The 13,891-nt window shown below is 47.2% G+C and overlaps 1 protein-coding gene across 5 annotated transcripts in view; it reads left to right on the forward strand.

The window, feature by feature from the left end:
• cdk16 (cyclin dependent kinase 16) overlaps nucleotides 1–13,891 on the forward strand; it is a 28,823-nt gene that overhangs the window by 3,257 nt on the left and 11,675 nt on the right. For 3 of the 5 annotated variants that reach the window (XR_006758498.1, XM_014134592.2, XM_014134593.2), the window contains exons 2-14: nucleotides 1,661–1,883; nucleotides 5,001–5,177; nucleotides 7,360–7,493; nucleotides 7,642–7,767; nucleotides 11,482–11,538; nucleotides 11,735–11,849; nucleotides 12,120–12,214; nucleotides 12,368–12,430; nucleotides 12,699–12,822; nucleotides 13,124–13,244; nucleotides 13,361–13,458; nucleotides 13,631–13,736; nucleotides 13,835–13,877. Coding sequence is in view for 4 of the 5 variants with exons in the window: in XM_014134592.2 (XP_013990067.1) it covers nucleotides 1,763–1,883; nucleotides 5,001–5,177; nucleotides 7,360–7,493; nucleotides 7,642–7,767; nucleotides 11,482–11,538; nucleotides 11,735–11,849; nucleotides 12,120–12,214; nucleotides 12,368–12,430; nucleotides 12,699–12,822; nucleotides 13,124–13,244; nucleotides 13,361–13,458; nucleotides 13,631–13,736; nucleotides 13,835–13,877 (1,380 nt within the window). In the remaining variant the exon portion in view is untranslated. Of the gene's footprint in view, nucleotides 1–1,660; nucleotides 1,884–2,684; nucleotides 4,502–5,000; nucleotides 5,178–7,359; nucleotides 7,494–7,641; nucleotides 7,768–11,481; nucleotides 11,539–11,734; nucleotides 11,850–12,119; nucleotides 12,215–12,367; nucleotides 12,431–12,698; nucleotides 12,823–13,123; nucleotides 13,245–13,360; nucleotides 13,459–13,630; nucleotides 13,737–13,834; nucleotides 13,878–13,891 lie in introns of those variants that run through there. The other 2 variants (XM_045692981.1, XM_014134594.2) reach the window with 2 other exon arrangements.

Genomic DNA, 13,891 nt, shown 5'->3' on the forward strand with positions numbered 1-13,891 from the left:
TCATGAGGACCGCCACAGGAAAGGAAGACCCAGAATTATCTGCTGCAGAGGATAAGTTAGAGTTAACTGCACCTCAGATTGCAGCCCAATTAAATGCTAACAGACACACCTGAATATCAACTGTTCATTGAGACTGTGTGAATCAGGTCTTCCTTTCCTGTGGCGGTCGAATTGCTACATAGAAACCACTACTAAAGGACACCAATAAGAAGAGACTTGCTTGGGCCAAGAAACACAAGCAATGGCCATTAGACCGGTGGAAATCTGTCCTTTCGTCTGATGATTCCAAATGTTCGATTTTTGGTTCCAACCGCCGTGTCTTTGTGAGGCGCATAGTAGGTTAACGGATGATCTCCGCATACGTGGTTCCCACTGTGAAGCATGGAGGAGAAGGTGTGGGGGTGCTTGCTGGTGATACTGTCTGTGAATTATTTAGAATTCAAGGCACACTTAACCAGCATGGCTACTACAGCATTCTGCAGCGATACCATCCCTTCTGGTTTGCACTCAGTGGGACTATCATTTGATTTTCAACAGGACAATGACCCAAAACACACCTCCAGGCTGTGTAAGGGTTATTTGACTAAGAAGAAGAGTGATGGTGCTGCATCAGATGACCTGGCCTCCACAATCACCCGACCTCAACCCAATTGAGATGGTTTGGGATGAGTTGGACCGCAGAGTAAAGGAAAAGCAGCAAACAAGTGCTCAGCATATGTGGGAACTCCTTCAAGGCTGTTGGAAAAGCGTTCCAGGTGAAGCTGGTTGAGAGAATGCCAAGAGTGTGCATCAAGGCAAAGGGTGGCTACTTTGAAGAATTTCAAATACTAAATATTTTTATTTGTTTAACACTTTTTTTAACACTTTTTTTTTTGGTTACGACATGATTCCATGTGTTATTTCATAGTTTGGATGTTTTCACTATTTACAATGTAGAAAATAGTAAAAATAAAGAGAAACCCTTGAATGAGTAGGTGCGTCCAAACTTTTGACTGGTACTGTATATATATTTTTAAGACAATCATGGTACCAGTAATTGCTTCTAAAACACCAGATGTATGTCCTTCTTCTTCTTCTGTCACACACAGAAGAAGTTATAAGGATAATTGAGTTGCTAATGGAAGCCTGCAGTACCCTGGTCAGCCTTCAACTTGAGTTACTCAATGAGAAGGGGTCAGCATTGAGCTAACCTCAACGTCACTTCCAGGAGTAGCTCAAACTGCGCATGTTATGTCTCAATGAAACGTTATCTTAACCAATTTCATTTGGCTTCAATGCGCTATTGAATCTTCACATAGGAAAGAATGGTGTCACGTGATCAATGGCTTTGTCCATTCATATATACAGTCTTTGTGTGACGCCCAGTACAGTCAAAGTCTGAATGATGAGAGCTCCCTTAATAGCAAAAGACTATCATTAGTGTCAAATCCAACCACTGAGTTCTCTCATCAGTTTGTAATCCAAATGAAGCAGCTTCTCATCTTGAGGCCTAAACATTTCTCTAATTTGACTACTGAGGAGTCAGTGACCTGTCATCCTTTGACTGTTGTAGAGGATAATGATTATGATGTGTCAATCTTTGTTAGTAGTTCCCCCTACAGGACAGGTTAACAACTGTTTAACAATGTGTTTGTTTGCTTGTGTCTGTCTGTGCCCTCAGAGAGCTTGAACTGTGGCTACCCCTCCGCCCTCCGCGTCTCGGCCCCCGCCCTCCGCGTCTCGCCCCCCACCCTCCGCATCTCGCCCCCCGCTGCCCCCTCTTATGGACCGCATGAGGAAGATCAAGCGGCAGCTGTCCCTCACCCTGAGGGGGGGCAACAGTGGGGATAAGACCAGCGAGACCATCAGCCCTCAGGACACAGCGCACAGTCACAGTGACTCCGGTACAGTGGCTGATACAAACCAACACAGTCACAGTGACTACAGTACAGTGGCTGATACAAACCAACACAGTCACAGTGACTACAGTACAGTGGCTGATACAAACCAACACAGTCACAGTGACTACAGTACAGTGGCTGATACAAACCAACACAGTCACAGTGACTACAGTACAGTGGCTGATACAAACCAACACAGTCACAGTGACTACAGTACAGTGGCTGATACAAACCAACACAGTCACAGTGACTACAGTACAGTGGCTGATACAAACCAACACAGTCACAGTGACTACAGTACAGTGGCTGATACAAACCAACACAGTCACAGTGACTACAGTACAGTGGCTGATACAAACCAACACAGTCACAGTGACTACAGTACAGTGGCTGACCCATACCAAGTTACCTATACAATGATTCCAGTATAGGCTGACCCATACCAAGTTACCTATACAATGATTCCAGTATAGGCTGACCCATACCAAGTTACCTATACAATGATTCCAGTATAGGCTGACCCATACCAAGTTACCTATACAATGACTCCAGTATAGGCTGACCCATACCAAGTTACCTATACAATGACTCCAGTATAGGCTGACCCATACCAAGTTACCTATACAATGATTCCAGTATAGGCTGACCCATACCAAGTTACCTATACAATGATTCCAGTATAGGCTGACCCATACCAAGTTACCTATACAATGACTCCAGTATAGGCTGACCCATACCAAGTTACCTATACAATGATTCCAGTATAGGCTGACCCATACCAAATCACCTATACAATGATTCCAGTATAGGCTGACCCATACCAAGTTACCTATACAATGATTCCAGTATAGGCTGACCCATACCAAGTTACCTATACAATGATTTCAGTATAGGCTGACCCATACCAAGTTACCTATACAATGATTCCAGTATAGGCTGACCCATACCAAGTTACCTATACAATGACTCCAGTATAGGCTGACCCATACCAAGTTACCTATACAATGATTCCAGTATAGGCTGACCCATACCAAGTTACCTATACAATGATTTCAGTATAGGCTGACCCATACCAAGTTACCTATACAATGATTCCACTATAGGCTGACCCATACCAAGTTACCTATACAATGATTCCAGTATAGGCTGACCCATACCAAGTTACCTATACAATGATTCCAGTATAGGCTGACCCATACCAAGTTACCTATACAATGACTCCAGTATAGGCTGACCCATACCAAGTTACCTATACAATGACTCCAGTATAGGCTGACCCATACCAAGTTACCTATACAATGATTTCAGTATAGGCTGACCCATACCAAATCACCTATACAATTCAACTGTAGGATACTTCACCCCTGAATTATTACACTGCAACAACCAATATGGTGGTATCTTTGACCAATTAGGCCTAATTGTCAAAGAAGTAATAACAAGTGAAACTGTAGACAGCTTTGTAGTTCAATGTGCAGAATATTTAGTTTAGTTTGGACCATCTTTATGCTGAAGGCGGGAGTTATTATATCCTTCTTTTCATAATGGTGATATGAAAAACCAAATGATGCGATGAAAAGCTCTCAAATGTAGTGATTCAACTGTTTTCTTACCAGAGACATAACAACTGTACTCATAAATATTTCAATTAGGTCTGCTGTAAAAGGTTACATTTCTTTCTCCTTATACAAGCATGCCACACATGACTGGGTGACCTGAAACCAATGATGACTCAGTATCATTTGTGGGAGTACTGTACATGCCACAGAGTAGTGTCACTCTTGTGCAAAGCTCTGCAGTGCAAACATTACACCCTTCTATGGCTTCTCTGCTACAGGGGATACATGGTTTAGGTTAGTGGTAGGGGTACGTCTTACCTTACCATCACTCCACAGTGTGTGTTCCTAAATTCAATCTGGAGTGCTAAGAGTGCGTTCGTAAATTCATCAGTTATTCTGCGCTCTGGCACACTCAGACGAGAGTGCTCTGAAATTGGAGTAGATAGCCAGAGTGAATTTACGAACGCACCCACAGATTCACACACAAAATAGGCCTAGCTACACTTTTCCAAATCCTATATGGCTCCACCCTGAAGGATCTGGTGATGATGGGATGGGTGTTTGTGTGATAACGGTGCTTCTGGTTCCTGCTTGCTATTCTTAATTTAATCCGACGCATGTCTCTTCCAGCATGGCTCTCTGTGCTCTAATACTGGCTGTATTGATGCTGTCTCAGGAGGTTTCAATGAAACAACTTCCCTGGTGGAGAAAAAAAAGAATTTGTGCAATAAAACCAATCAACATTTGAATAAAAAAAAAAAACATTGAAAAACTGTTTAGAATGAAAATTAATTTGGCTTTGTGAAGTAATGAATAAAGTGCTGTTGCGTAATATAAGTTACCATCAACTGTGTCCATAAGAGATTATTAGAGGCAGTAAGCAAGAGCCACATCTGGCCTGTACAATGCAATGAAACCAGTTCATGCAGCTCACAAACTTCTCAGTAACCCTGTTACTAATACTGAAGGTTTTCCTTGTCAATTGACCCCATATTTTTTGTCTTCCAGTGTGTATTAACCTCTTTTGGAAAGTGAATCGCATGCTCTGAAAGATGGACATTTGTACGTGTTTCCCCCGTTCATTTGGTTGATCCTTTAATTTCAAGTTACTGGCTCTTTTCTTTCCTTTCCTTCCCCGTTTCTTCTCATCTTAACCACCATTACTCTGTTCCTCTCTACCAAATGTTACTGCCTACTTCTGTAACATTTTTCTTACTTTCTGTAACATTTTTCACTATTTTTGTAACATTTCCACTTTTTTCCCCAATACTACATCTTCATCCATGACTTTAATTTGTTTTTCTGTTTATTTTTCTCTTCTTTCTTTCTACACCCCTTCCCCCTTTTTGTTGTCCTGTCTTCATCCCAATCATGATCTGTTTCCTCTTTCATTTGCTTTGTACCCTTGTCCCCGATCATGCCCTGCCGTGCCCTGTGTTCCCCGTCCACCTCACAACCACCTCCACCTGCATTGTCCTTCGTGACTCCCACCCGTACCCCATTCCTCCCTCCTGTGTGTGTCTCCCCTGTGTCTCTGCCTCCCCACCCTTCTCTCTCCCAGAGACCATGTCAGTGCGGGGCAGTGGCACTGGCAGTTTGCGGGGTTCAGTGCGAGGCAGTGGTGGTGGAGGCTCGTTCAGCATGCACTCCCTGCTCCAGTCGTACGGCTCCGCCCTGCGCCGACCACGCAGCCTGGGCCGCAGCCTCAGCTCCTATCTCAACCACACCACACGCCTGGGTACAAAACACTTGGCCCACACAGGGAAGGGGAATGTGTGTGTGTCTGCTCTGGGAGTGTGTATGTGACCTCTGGCCACAAGTGTGTGAGTGTGTTTGTTAAGGGTGTGTCATGTTATGACTGGTTATGTTGTAGACTTACAGTGACTTCAGAAAGTATTCACACCCCTTTGACGTATTCCGCATTTTCTTGTTACAGCCTAATTTCAAAATTTACTAAATATATATATTTTTTTCTCTCACCCATCTACACACAATACCCCATAATGACATAGTGAAAACATGTTTTCAGAAATGTTTGCAAATGTGTTGAAAAGGAAATACTGAAATATCACATTTACATAAGTATTCACACCACTGAGTCAATACTTTGTTGAATCACCTTTCAGTCGTCTTCGGTATGTCTGTATCAGCTTTGCACATCTGGATTCTGGGATTTTCTCCCATTCTTCCTTGCAGATTTTCTCAAGCTCTATGAAGTTAGGTGGGGAGCGGCAGTGAACAGCAATCTTCAAGTCTTTCTTCAGATTTTCAATGGGATTCAAGTCTGGGCTTTAGCTGGGCCACTCAAGGACTTTCACATTCTTGTTTTGAAGCCATTCCATCGTTGCTTTGGCTGTATGCTTGGGGTCATTGTCCTGTTGGAACGTAAAATCTTCACCCCCAGTCTGTCGTTTTATACTCTGAAGCAGGTTCTCATCAAGGAGTTGGCTGTATTTGTCTTCCTCTATCCTTACCAGTCTCCTAGTCCCTGCCACTGAAAAGCATCCCCATAGCATGATGCTGCCACCACCATGCTTCACGGTAGGGATGGTGTTCGATGGGTGATGAGCTGTGCCTGGTTTTCTCCAGACATAGCACTTTGCATTCAGGCCAAAGAGTTACATTTTTGTCTCAGCAGACCACAGCATCTTTTGCCCTATGATCTGTCTTTCACGTGCCTTTTTGCAAACTCCAGGCGTGCTGTCATGTGCCTTTTTCTCAGGAGTGGCTGCCGTCTGGTCTTTCTCCCATAAAGCCCAGATTGCTAAAGTGCTGTAGAGACTTGTCCTTCTGGCAGATTCTCCCGTCTCAGCCAAGGAACTCTGTAGTTCTGTCCGAGTGGTCATTGGGTTCTTGGTCATTTCCCTGACCAAGGCCTTTCTTGCCCGGAGGCTCAGTTTGGTCAGACAGCCAGCTCTAGGCAGTCTGGGTAGTTACATCTTTTCCCAATGATGGAGACCACTGTGCTCTTGGAAACTTTCAACACTCTAGAAATTGTTTTATACCCTTCCCCAGATATATACCTCATCACAATCCTGTCTCAGAGATCTATGGACCATTCCTTGGACTTCATGGTATAGTTTCTGCTCTGCCATGCACTGTCAACTGTGGGACCTTATATAGACAGGTGCGTTCCTTTCCAAATCATGTCCAATCAATAGAATTTACCACAGGTGGACTCCAATCAAGTTGTAGAAACATCTCAAGGATGATCAGTGGAAACAGGATGCACCTGAGCTCAATATGGATTGTAATAGCAAAGGGGTGTGATTATTTACAGTATGTAAATTAGATATTTCTGTATTTCATTTTCAATATATTTGCAAACATTTCACTTTGTCATTATGGGGTATTGTGTGTAGATGGGTAAAACATTTTATATTTAATCCATGATGAATTCAGGCTGTAACGCAACAAAATGTGCAGTAAGTCCGGGGTATGAATACTTTCTGAAGACACTGTATATGCCTGTTTTTTTTTATTTATTCATTTATTTTTTGTCCTTGTATGGGATTAAGTTAATTACATAATTGAATACTGTTTGGAGAGTAGGTTTAAAAGCTGATAAACACATCACACCAGTGCTGTATAACAAGTTAACAACAGTGAGCGAAACCTTTAATAGTTGTAGTGGGAGAAAACAGCGAGGAAACAAAATGATAAGACATCAGCCAAGAATTGCTTTACCTCTCAAATCTTACTGTGATGGTACCGCATGCACCCCTCCAGGTGCCTTTGAACCAAAACGTTTCCCAGAAAGAAAACGTATAATGAAAGTTAAGACACAGGGCGAGTAAAACATTATTATCAATAGTAGTAAGATTATGATCGTTAGATTGCGATAGGACATTGAGAGCTGGTAACCCTAGCACTCTTCCATGTGGACCAGGAGTTGAGAGTGTTGCTGTGTGTTTGTACAGAGATAGTCCATGAAGATGTGAAGATCGGCTCTGATGGGGAGAGTGACCAGGTCTCGGCCACCTCTTCTGATGAAGTACACAGTCCTGTCAGGGTCCGCCTCAGGAACAACTCTGTACGCAAGATATCCACCGAGGTACACACACTCTCACACACACAGACTCATGCACACACACGCACTCACACTCTCTCTCATAACACTAGTAACACATGAGGTGTTTTATCCTAACCTCTAACCTTTGACCTCATCTTCAACCTCTAACCTTTTGTATCTTTTCTGTTAGGATATAAACAAGCGGTTGTCCTTGCCTGCGGACATCCGTCTCCCAGATGGCTACCTGGAGAAGTTCTGTCTGAACAGTCCTCTTTTTGACAAGCCTCTGAGCCGGAGGCTAAGGAGAGTCTCCCTGGTAAGTTACTGCCCCGTCCCTCTATGTCCTCCTCTGTCTCCCTGGTAGGTTACTGCCCCCTCCATGTCTCCCTGGTAGGTTACTGCCCCCTCCCTCTCTGTCCTCCTCTGTCTCCCTGGTAGGTTACTGCCCCGTCCCTCTCTGTCCTCCTCTGTCTCCCTGGTAGGTTACTGCCCCGTCCCTCTCTGTCCTCCTCTATGTCTCCCTGGTAGGTTACTGCCCCGTCCCTCTCTGTCCTCCTATATGTCTCCCTGGTAGGTTACTGCCCCCTCCATGTCTCCCTGGTAGGTTACTGCCCCCTCCATGTCTCCCTGGTAGGTTACTGCCCCCTCCCTCTATGTCCTCCTCTATGTCTCCCTGGTAGGTTACTGCCCCCTCCCTCTCTGTCCTCCTCTATGTCTCCCTGGTAGGTTACTGCCCCCTCTCTCTCCGTCCTCCTCTATGTCTCCCTGGTAGGTTACTGCCCCCTCCATGTCTCCCTGGTAGGTTACTGCCCCGCTCCATGTCTCCCTGGTAGGTTACTGCCCCCTCCATGTCTCCCTGGTAGGTTACTGCCCCCTCCCTCTATGTCCTCCTCTATGTCTCCCTGGTAGGTTACTGCCCCCTCTCTCTCCGTCCTCCTCTATGTCTCCCTGGTAGGTTACTGCCCCCTCCATGTCTCCCTGGTAGGTTACTGCCCCCTCCATGTCTCCCTGGTAGGTTACTGCCCCCTCCCTCTATGTCCTCCTCTATGTCTCCCTGGTAGGTTACTGCCCCCTCCATGTCTCCCTGGTAGGTTACTGCCCCCTCCCTCTATGTCCTCCTCTATGTCTCCCTGGTAGGTTACTGCCCCCTCCCTCTCTGTCCTCCTCTATGTCTCCCTGGTAGGTTACTGCCCCCTCTCTCTCCGTCCTCCTCTATGTCTCCCTGGTAGGTTACTGCCCCCTCCATGTCTCCCTGGTAGGTTTATGCCCCCTCCCTCTCTGTCCTCCTCTATGTCTCCCTGGTAGGTTACTGCCCCCTCCATGTCTCCCTGGTAGGTTACTGCCCCCTCCCTCTATGTCCTCCTCTATGTCTCCCTGGTAGGTTACTGCCCCCTCCATGTCTCCCTGGTAGGTTACTGCCCCCTCCCTCTATGTCCTCCTCCATGTCTCCCTGGTAGGTTACTGCCCCCTCCATGTCTCCCTGGTAGGTTACTGCCCCCTCCCTCTCTGTCCTCCTCCATGTCTCCCTGGTAGGTTACTGCCCCCTCCCTCTATGTCCTCCTCCATGTCTCCCTGGTAGGTTACTGCCCCCTCCCTCTCTGTCCTCCTCCATGTCTCCCTGGTAGGTTACTGCCCCCTCCTCTCTGCTCCCTATGTCTCCCTGGTAGGTTACTGCCCCCTCCTCCTATATGTCTCCCTGGTAGGTTACTGCCCCCTCCCTCTATGTCCTCCTATATGTCTCCCTGGTAGGTTACTGCCCCCTCCCTCTATGTCCTCCTATATGTCTCCCTGGTAGGTTACTGCCCCCTCCCTCTATGTCCTCCTATATGTCTCCCTGGTAGGTTACTGCCCCCTCCATGTCTCCCTGGTAGGTTACTGCCCCCTCCCTCTATGTCCTCCTCTATGTCTCCCTGGTAGGTTTCTGCCCCCTCCATGTCTCCCTGGTAGGTTTATGCCCCCTCCCTCTCTGTCCTCCTCCATGTCTCCCTGGTAGGTTTATGCCCCCTCCCTCTATGTCCTCCTCCATGTCTCCCTGGTAGGTTACTGCCCCCTCCCTCTCTGTCCTCCTCCATGTCTCCCTGGTAGGTTACTGCCCCCTCCCTCTCTGTCCTCCTCTATGTCTCCCTGGTAGGTTACTGCCCCCTCCATGTCTCCCTGGTAGGTTACTGCCCCCTCCCTCTCTGTCCTCCTACATGTCTCCCTGGTAGGTTACTGCCCCCTCCCTCTCTGTCCTCCTATTGTCTCCCTGGTAGGTTACTGCCCCCTCCCTCTATGTCCTCCTACATGTCTCCCTGGTAGGTTACTGCCCCCTCCTATGTCTCCCTGGTAGGTTACTGCCCCCTCCCTCTCTGTCCTCCTATATGTCTCCCTGGTAGGTTACTGCCCCCTCCATGTCTCCCTGGTAGGTTACTGCCCCCTCCCTCTATGTCCTCCTCCATGTCTCCCTGGTAGGTTTATGCCCCCTCCTCTCTGTCCTCCTCCATGTCTCCCTGGTAGGTTTATGCCCCCTCCCTCTCTGTCCTCCTCTATGTCTCCCTGGTAGGTTACTGCCCCCTCCCTCTCTGTCCTCCTCCATGTCTCCCTGGTAGGTTACTGCCCCCTTGTTTCCATGTCTCCCTGGTAGGTTACTGCCCCCTCCCTCTATGTCCTCCTCTATGTCTCCCTGGTAGGTTACTGCCCCCCTATTCCTCCTCCATGTCTCCCTGGTAGGTTACTGCCCCCTCCCTCTCTGTCCTCCTCCATGTCTCCCTGGTAGGTTACTGCCCCCTCCATGTCTCCCTGGTAGGTTACTGCCCCCTCCCTCTCTGTCCTCCTCCATGTCTCCCTGGTAGGTTACTGCCCCCTCCATGTCTCCCTGGTAGGTTACTGCCCCCTCCCTCTCTGTCCTCCTCCATGTCTCCCTGGTAGGTTACTGCCCCCTCCATGTCTCCCTGGTAGGTTACTGCCCCCTCCCTCTCTGTCCTCCTCCATGTCTCCCTGGTAGGTTACTGCCCCCTCCATGTCTCCCTGGTAGGTTACTGCCCCTCCATGTCTCCCTGGTAGGTTACTGCCCCCTCCCTCTATGTCCTCCTCCATGTCTCCCTGGTAGGTTTATGCCCCCTCCCTCTCTGTCCTCCTCCATGTCTCCCTGGTAGGTTACTGCCCCCTCCCTCTCTGTCCTCCTCTATGTCTCCCTGGTAGGTTACTGCCCCCTCCATGTCTCCCTGGTAGGTTTATGCCCCCTCCCTCTCTGTCCTCCTCCATGTCTCCCTGGTAGGTTACTGCCCCCTCCCTCTCTGTCCTCCTCTATGTCTCCCTGGTAGGTTACTGCCCCCTCCCTCTATGTCCTCCTCCATGTCTCCCTGGTAGATTACTGCCCCCTCCCTCTATGTCCTCCTCCATGTCTCCCTGGTAGGTTACTGCCCCCTCCCTCTATGTCCTCCTCCATGTCTCCCTGGTAGGTTACTGCCCCCTCCCTCTCTGTCCTCCTCCATGTCTCCCTGGTAGGTTACTGCCCCCTCCCTCTATGTCCTCATGCTCACTCTGTCTGGCCCATGCTTTTTTCATGAGCTGTCTTGTCCCTGTGTGTGTTGAGCTCTTAAGACTCTCCCTCTTGCATTTTAGTTCTTGTATTTTCATGTGCACTACAATTCTGTTCTCCCTTGCAGTTATGCCTTGCTATACTGTTCCTCCACCATTTTCTTTCATTGATATTTATTCAAGGTCAGAGCTTATACATTCACTGCCAGACATCTCAACAGAAGTGGTTGCACGTGTCCTGATGAGATTGACCTTCTTTGTATCATCTTCCTGGATAAAGCCAGTCTCGTAGTTCATCTTCCTGGATAAAGCCAGTCTCGTAGTTCATCTTCCTGGATAAAGCCAGTCTCGTAGTTCATCTTCCTGGATAAAGCCAGTCTCGTAGTTTGTAACAATGTTCTGGAGTCTGTCTGTCATATTTGTGAATAACAAAGCATGTTCTCATTCTGTGATTTTACATGTGGTAAGACTTCTAGAATCCTCTAAAGATACAATGTGTTTTTTTTCTCAGTCAGAGATTGGCTTTGGGAAGCTGGAGACCTATGTGAAGCTGGATAAGCTAGGAGAGGTATGCTGTTGCAAACATATACATTTGACATTACCTTACCCCTTAGTCATTGTTTATTTGCTCTTAACCTCTGCTGCCAAACATTTGTCCTGGCAGTGTTGAGGTTTGCTTCTGCTACTGTTCACATGTAGTGTATGTACTGCTTATATGATGTGCTCCTACTGTAGTCTGTATGTAAGTATTGTCTCTCTCCCAGGGAACCTATGCCACGGTATACAAAGGGCGCAGCAAGCTGACTGACAACCTGGTGGCTCTGAAAGAGATCCGATTGGAGCATGAGGAGGGGGCTCCCTGCACTGCCATCAGAGAGGGTGAGACACCACGCCACCACAGGGTGGGCACTGGGCAGAGTGCCCAAACACCTTTGTGTCGGGTGGGCCTGAGCCTGGGCCGCCAGCTAAAAATAAAACCCAACAGGTTGGAAAGTGGAAACCAGAGCAAGCCAAGGGAGCACTGGCTATTTACAGGATTGACCTCAGTCAACCACAGTTGCTGCTGCAGCTGGCCTCTGATATGGAAAGAGTTGAGGCATGCTGTATAAGTCTTTTTAAAATCATGTGTTGGTTATCTCTCTCCCCTAGTGTCTCTGTTGAAGGATCTGAAACACGCCAACATAGTGACCCTCCATGACATCATTCACACGCAGAAATCTCTCACGCTGGTCTTTGAGTACCTGGTGAGTCATCGTCCACACAGAAAGGAGGAGACGCATAAGAGCATCTGACAGCGCATCTCACACACTGTTCATCTGTCGACTCCTTACATTTTGAATGAAAACAAATTGTGCCAGTGTCAAAGTTGTGTAAATGATTTGTGATTTGTCACGCAGGATAAAGACCTTAAGCAGTATCTGGAGGATTGTGGCAACTCTATCCACATGCACAATGTGAAGGTGAGGCACTCATCAGCCTAGAATACCTTGATACATGATTTACATTACATTCTTTAGCATGTATCATAAAACGGAATTCTATAATTCCATTCCGATGTATATATTTCCTTAACAATAGATGAATTGGTACGGTGCTAATAGTTTTTAAATGTGTAGTTAGTGATTAGTAGGTTCTTATTGGTGTTTTTTGTCTTTGCACATTGTCTCCCTACGGCTCTCTCATCTACAGTATACCTCTCATGTCTGTTACTGTGCCTCTCCTCCTCAGCTCTTCCTGTTCCAGCTGCTGCGTGGCCTCAACTACTGCCACCGCCGCAAAGTCCTCCACAGAGACCTCAAACCCCAGAACCTGCTCATCAACGACCGCGGAGAGCTCAAACTGGCTGACTTTGGTCAGTACCTCTAACTGTACAGACAGTCTTATCACCACACCTCAGAAGTCTCTGTGGAACCAGTGTTATCTGTAGTGCTTCAGTTTAACGTTCTCAATAATCTGTTGAGAGTAACGACAAAACAATGTGGTCAGAAAAAAGGACATCCATTTTTTTTGCTGGTAGAACGACATACGCAAAAATAGTTTTGCTGGTGAAATAAGCCAATATGCCCCAAGAGCCTCTCACACAAACTGTCCCGATAAAATGCTAAGCTTCTTTCAAGCGTTTTGTTGAATAGTGAATCATGCTTTTGTCTCAGGCCTGGCCCGGGCTAAGTCCATTCCCACCAAGACATACTCCAACGAGGTGGTGACGCTATGGTACCGTCCCCCAGACATCCTCCTAGGAAGCACTGACTACTCAACGCAGATAGATATGTGGTAAGAATAAACTATTGTTCATAGCCAATCGGGTTGATATTGACGTTTCGTTATAACATTCTGTTCTAAAATGTCAGTAAAGTTGTTATAGTAACGTTTATATTTTGCCTGTGTAGGGGAGTGGGTTGTATCTTCTATGAGATGTCTACAGGCCGCCCCCTGTTTCCTGGCTCCACAGTGGAGGAAGAGCTGCACTTCATCTTTAAACTGCTAGGTGAGACTGTACCCCCGTCACTGCCCAACTTGGTCCATGGCGTGGCCCTGCCCTTTGAAGGAAAGGAGACGGGGAGAAAATGCCATTTGGCACCATTGAGACGGCTAAGGGCATAAAACATCCCTTTTCAATGTCTTGAGAGTTGAAGCACTTGTGTTTGTGTCTGCTCCAGGTACACCCAATGAGACATCCTGGCCTGGAATCACCTCCAATGAGGAATTCATCTCGTACAACTACCCCCGGTACAGAGCCGACTGTCTACGGAATCACACACCAAGGTGATGCAGCGCTCGGCACTGTGACTGTTTCACACGTTAGACCTGCTCGTTCAATGAGAGATACTTTCATTTGTTGTGTATTTGTTGTTTATTCCTAGACTGGACAATGAAGGAGTGGAACTGCTGTCCAAACTGCTGCAGGTGAGACCACCCCT

The sequence above is a fragment of the Salmo salar genome, chromosome ssa13 (assembly GCF_905237065.1).
Source record: "Salmo salar chromosome ssa13, Ssal_v3.1, whole genome shotgun sequence".
NCBI classification, from domain to species: domain Eukaryota; kingdom Metazoa; phylum Chordata; class Actinopteri; order Salmoniformes; family Salmonidae; genus Salmo; species Salmo salar.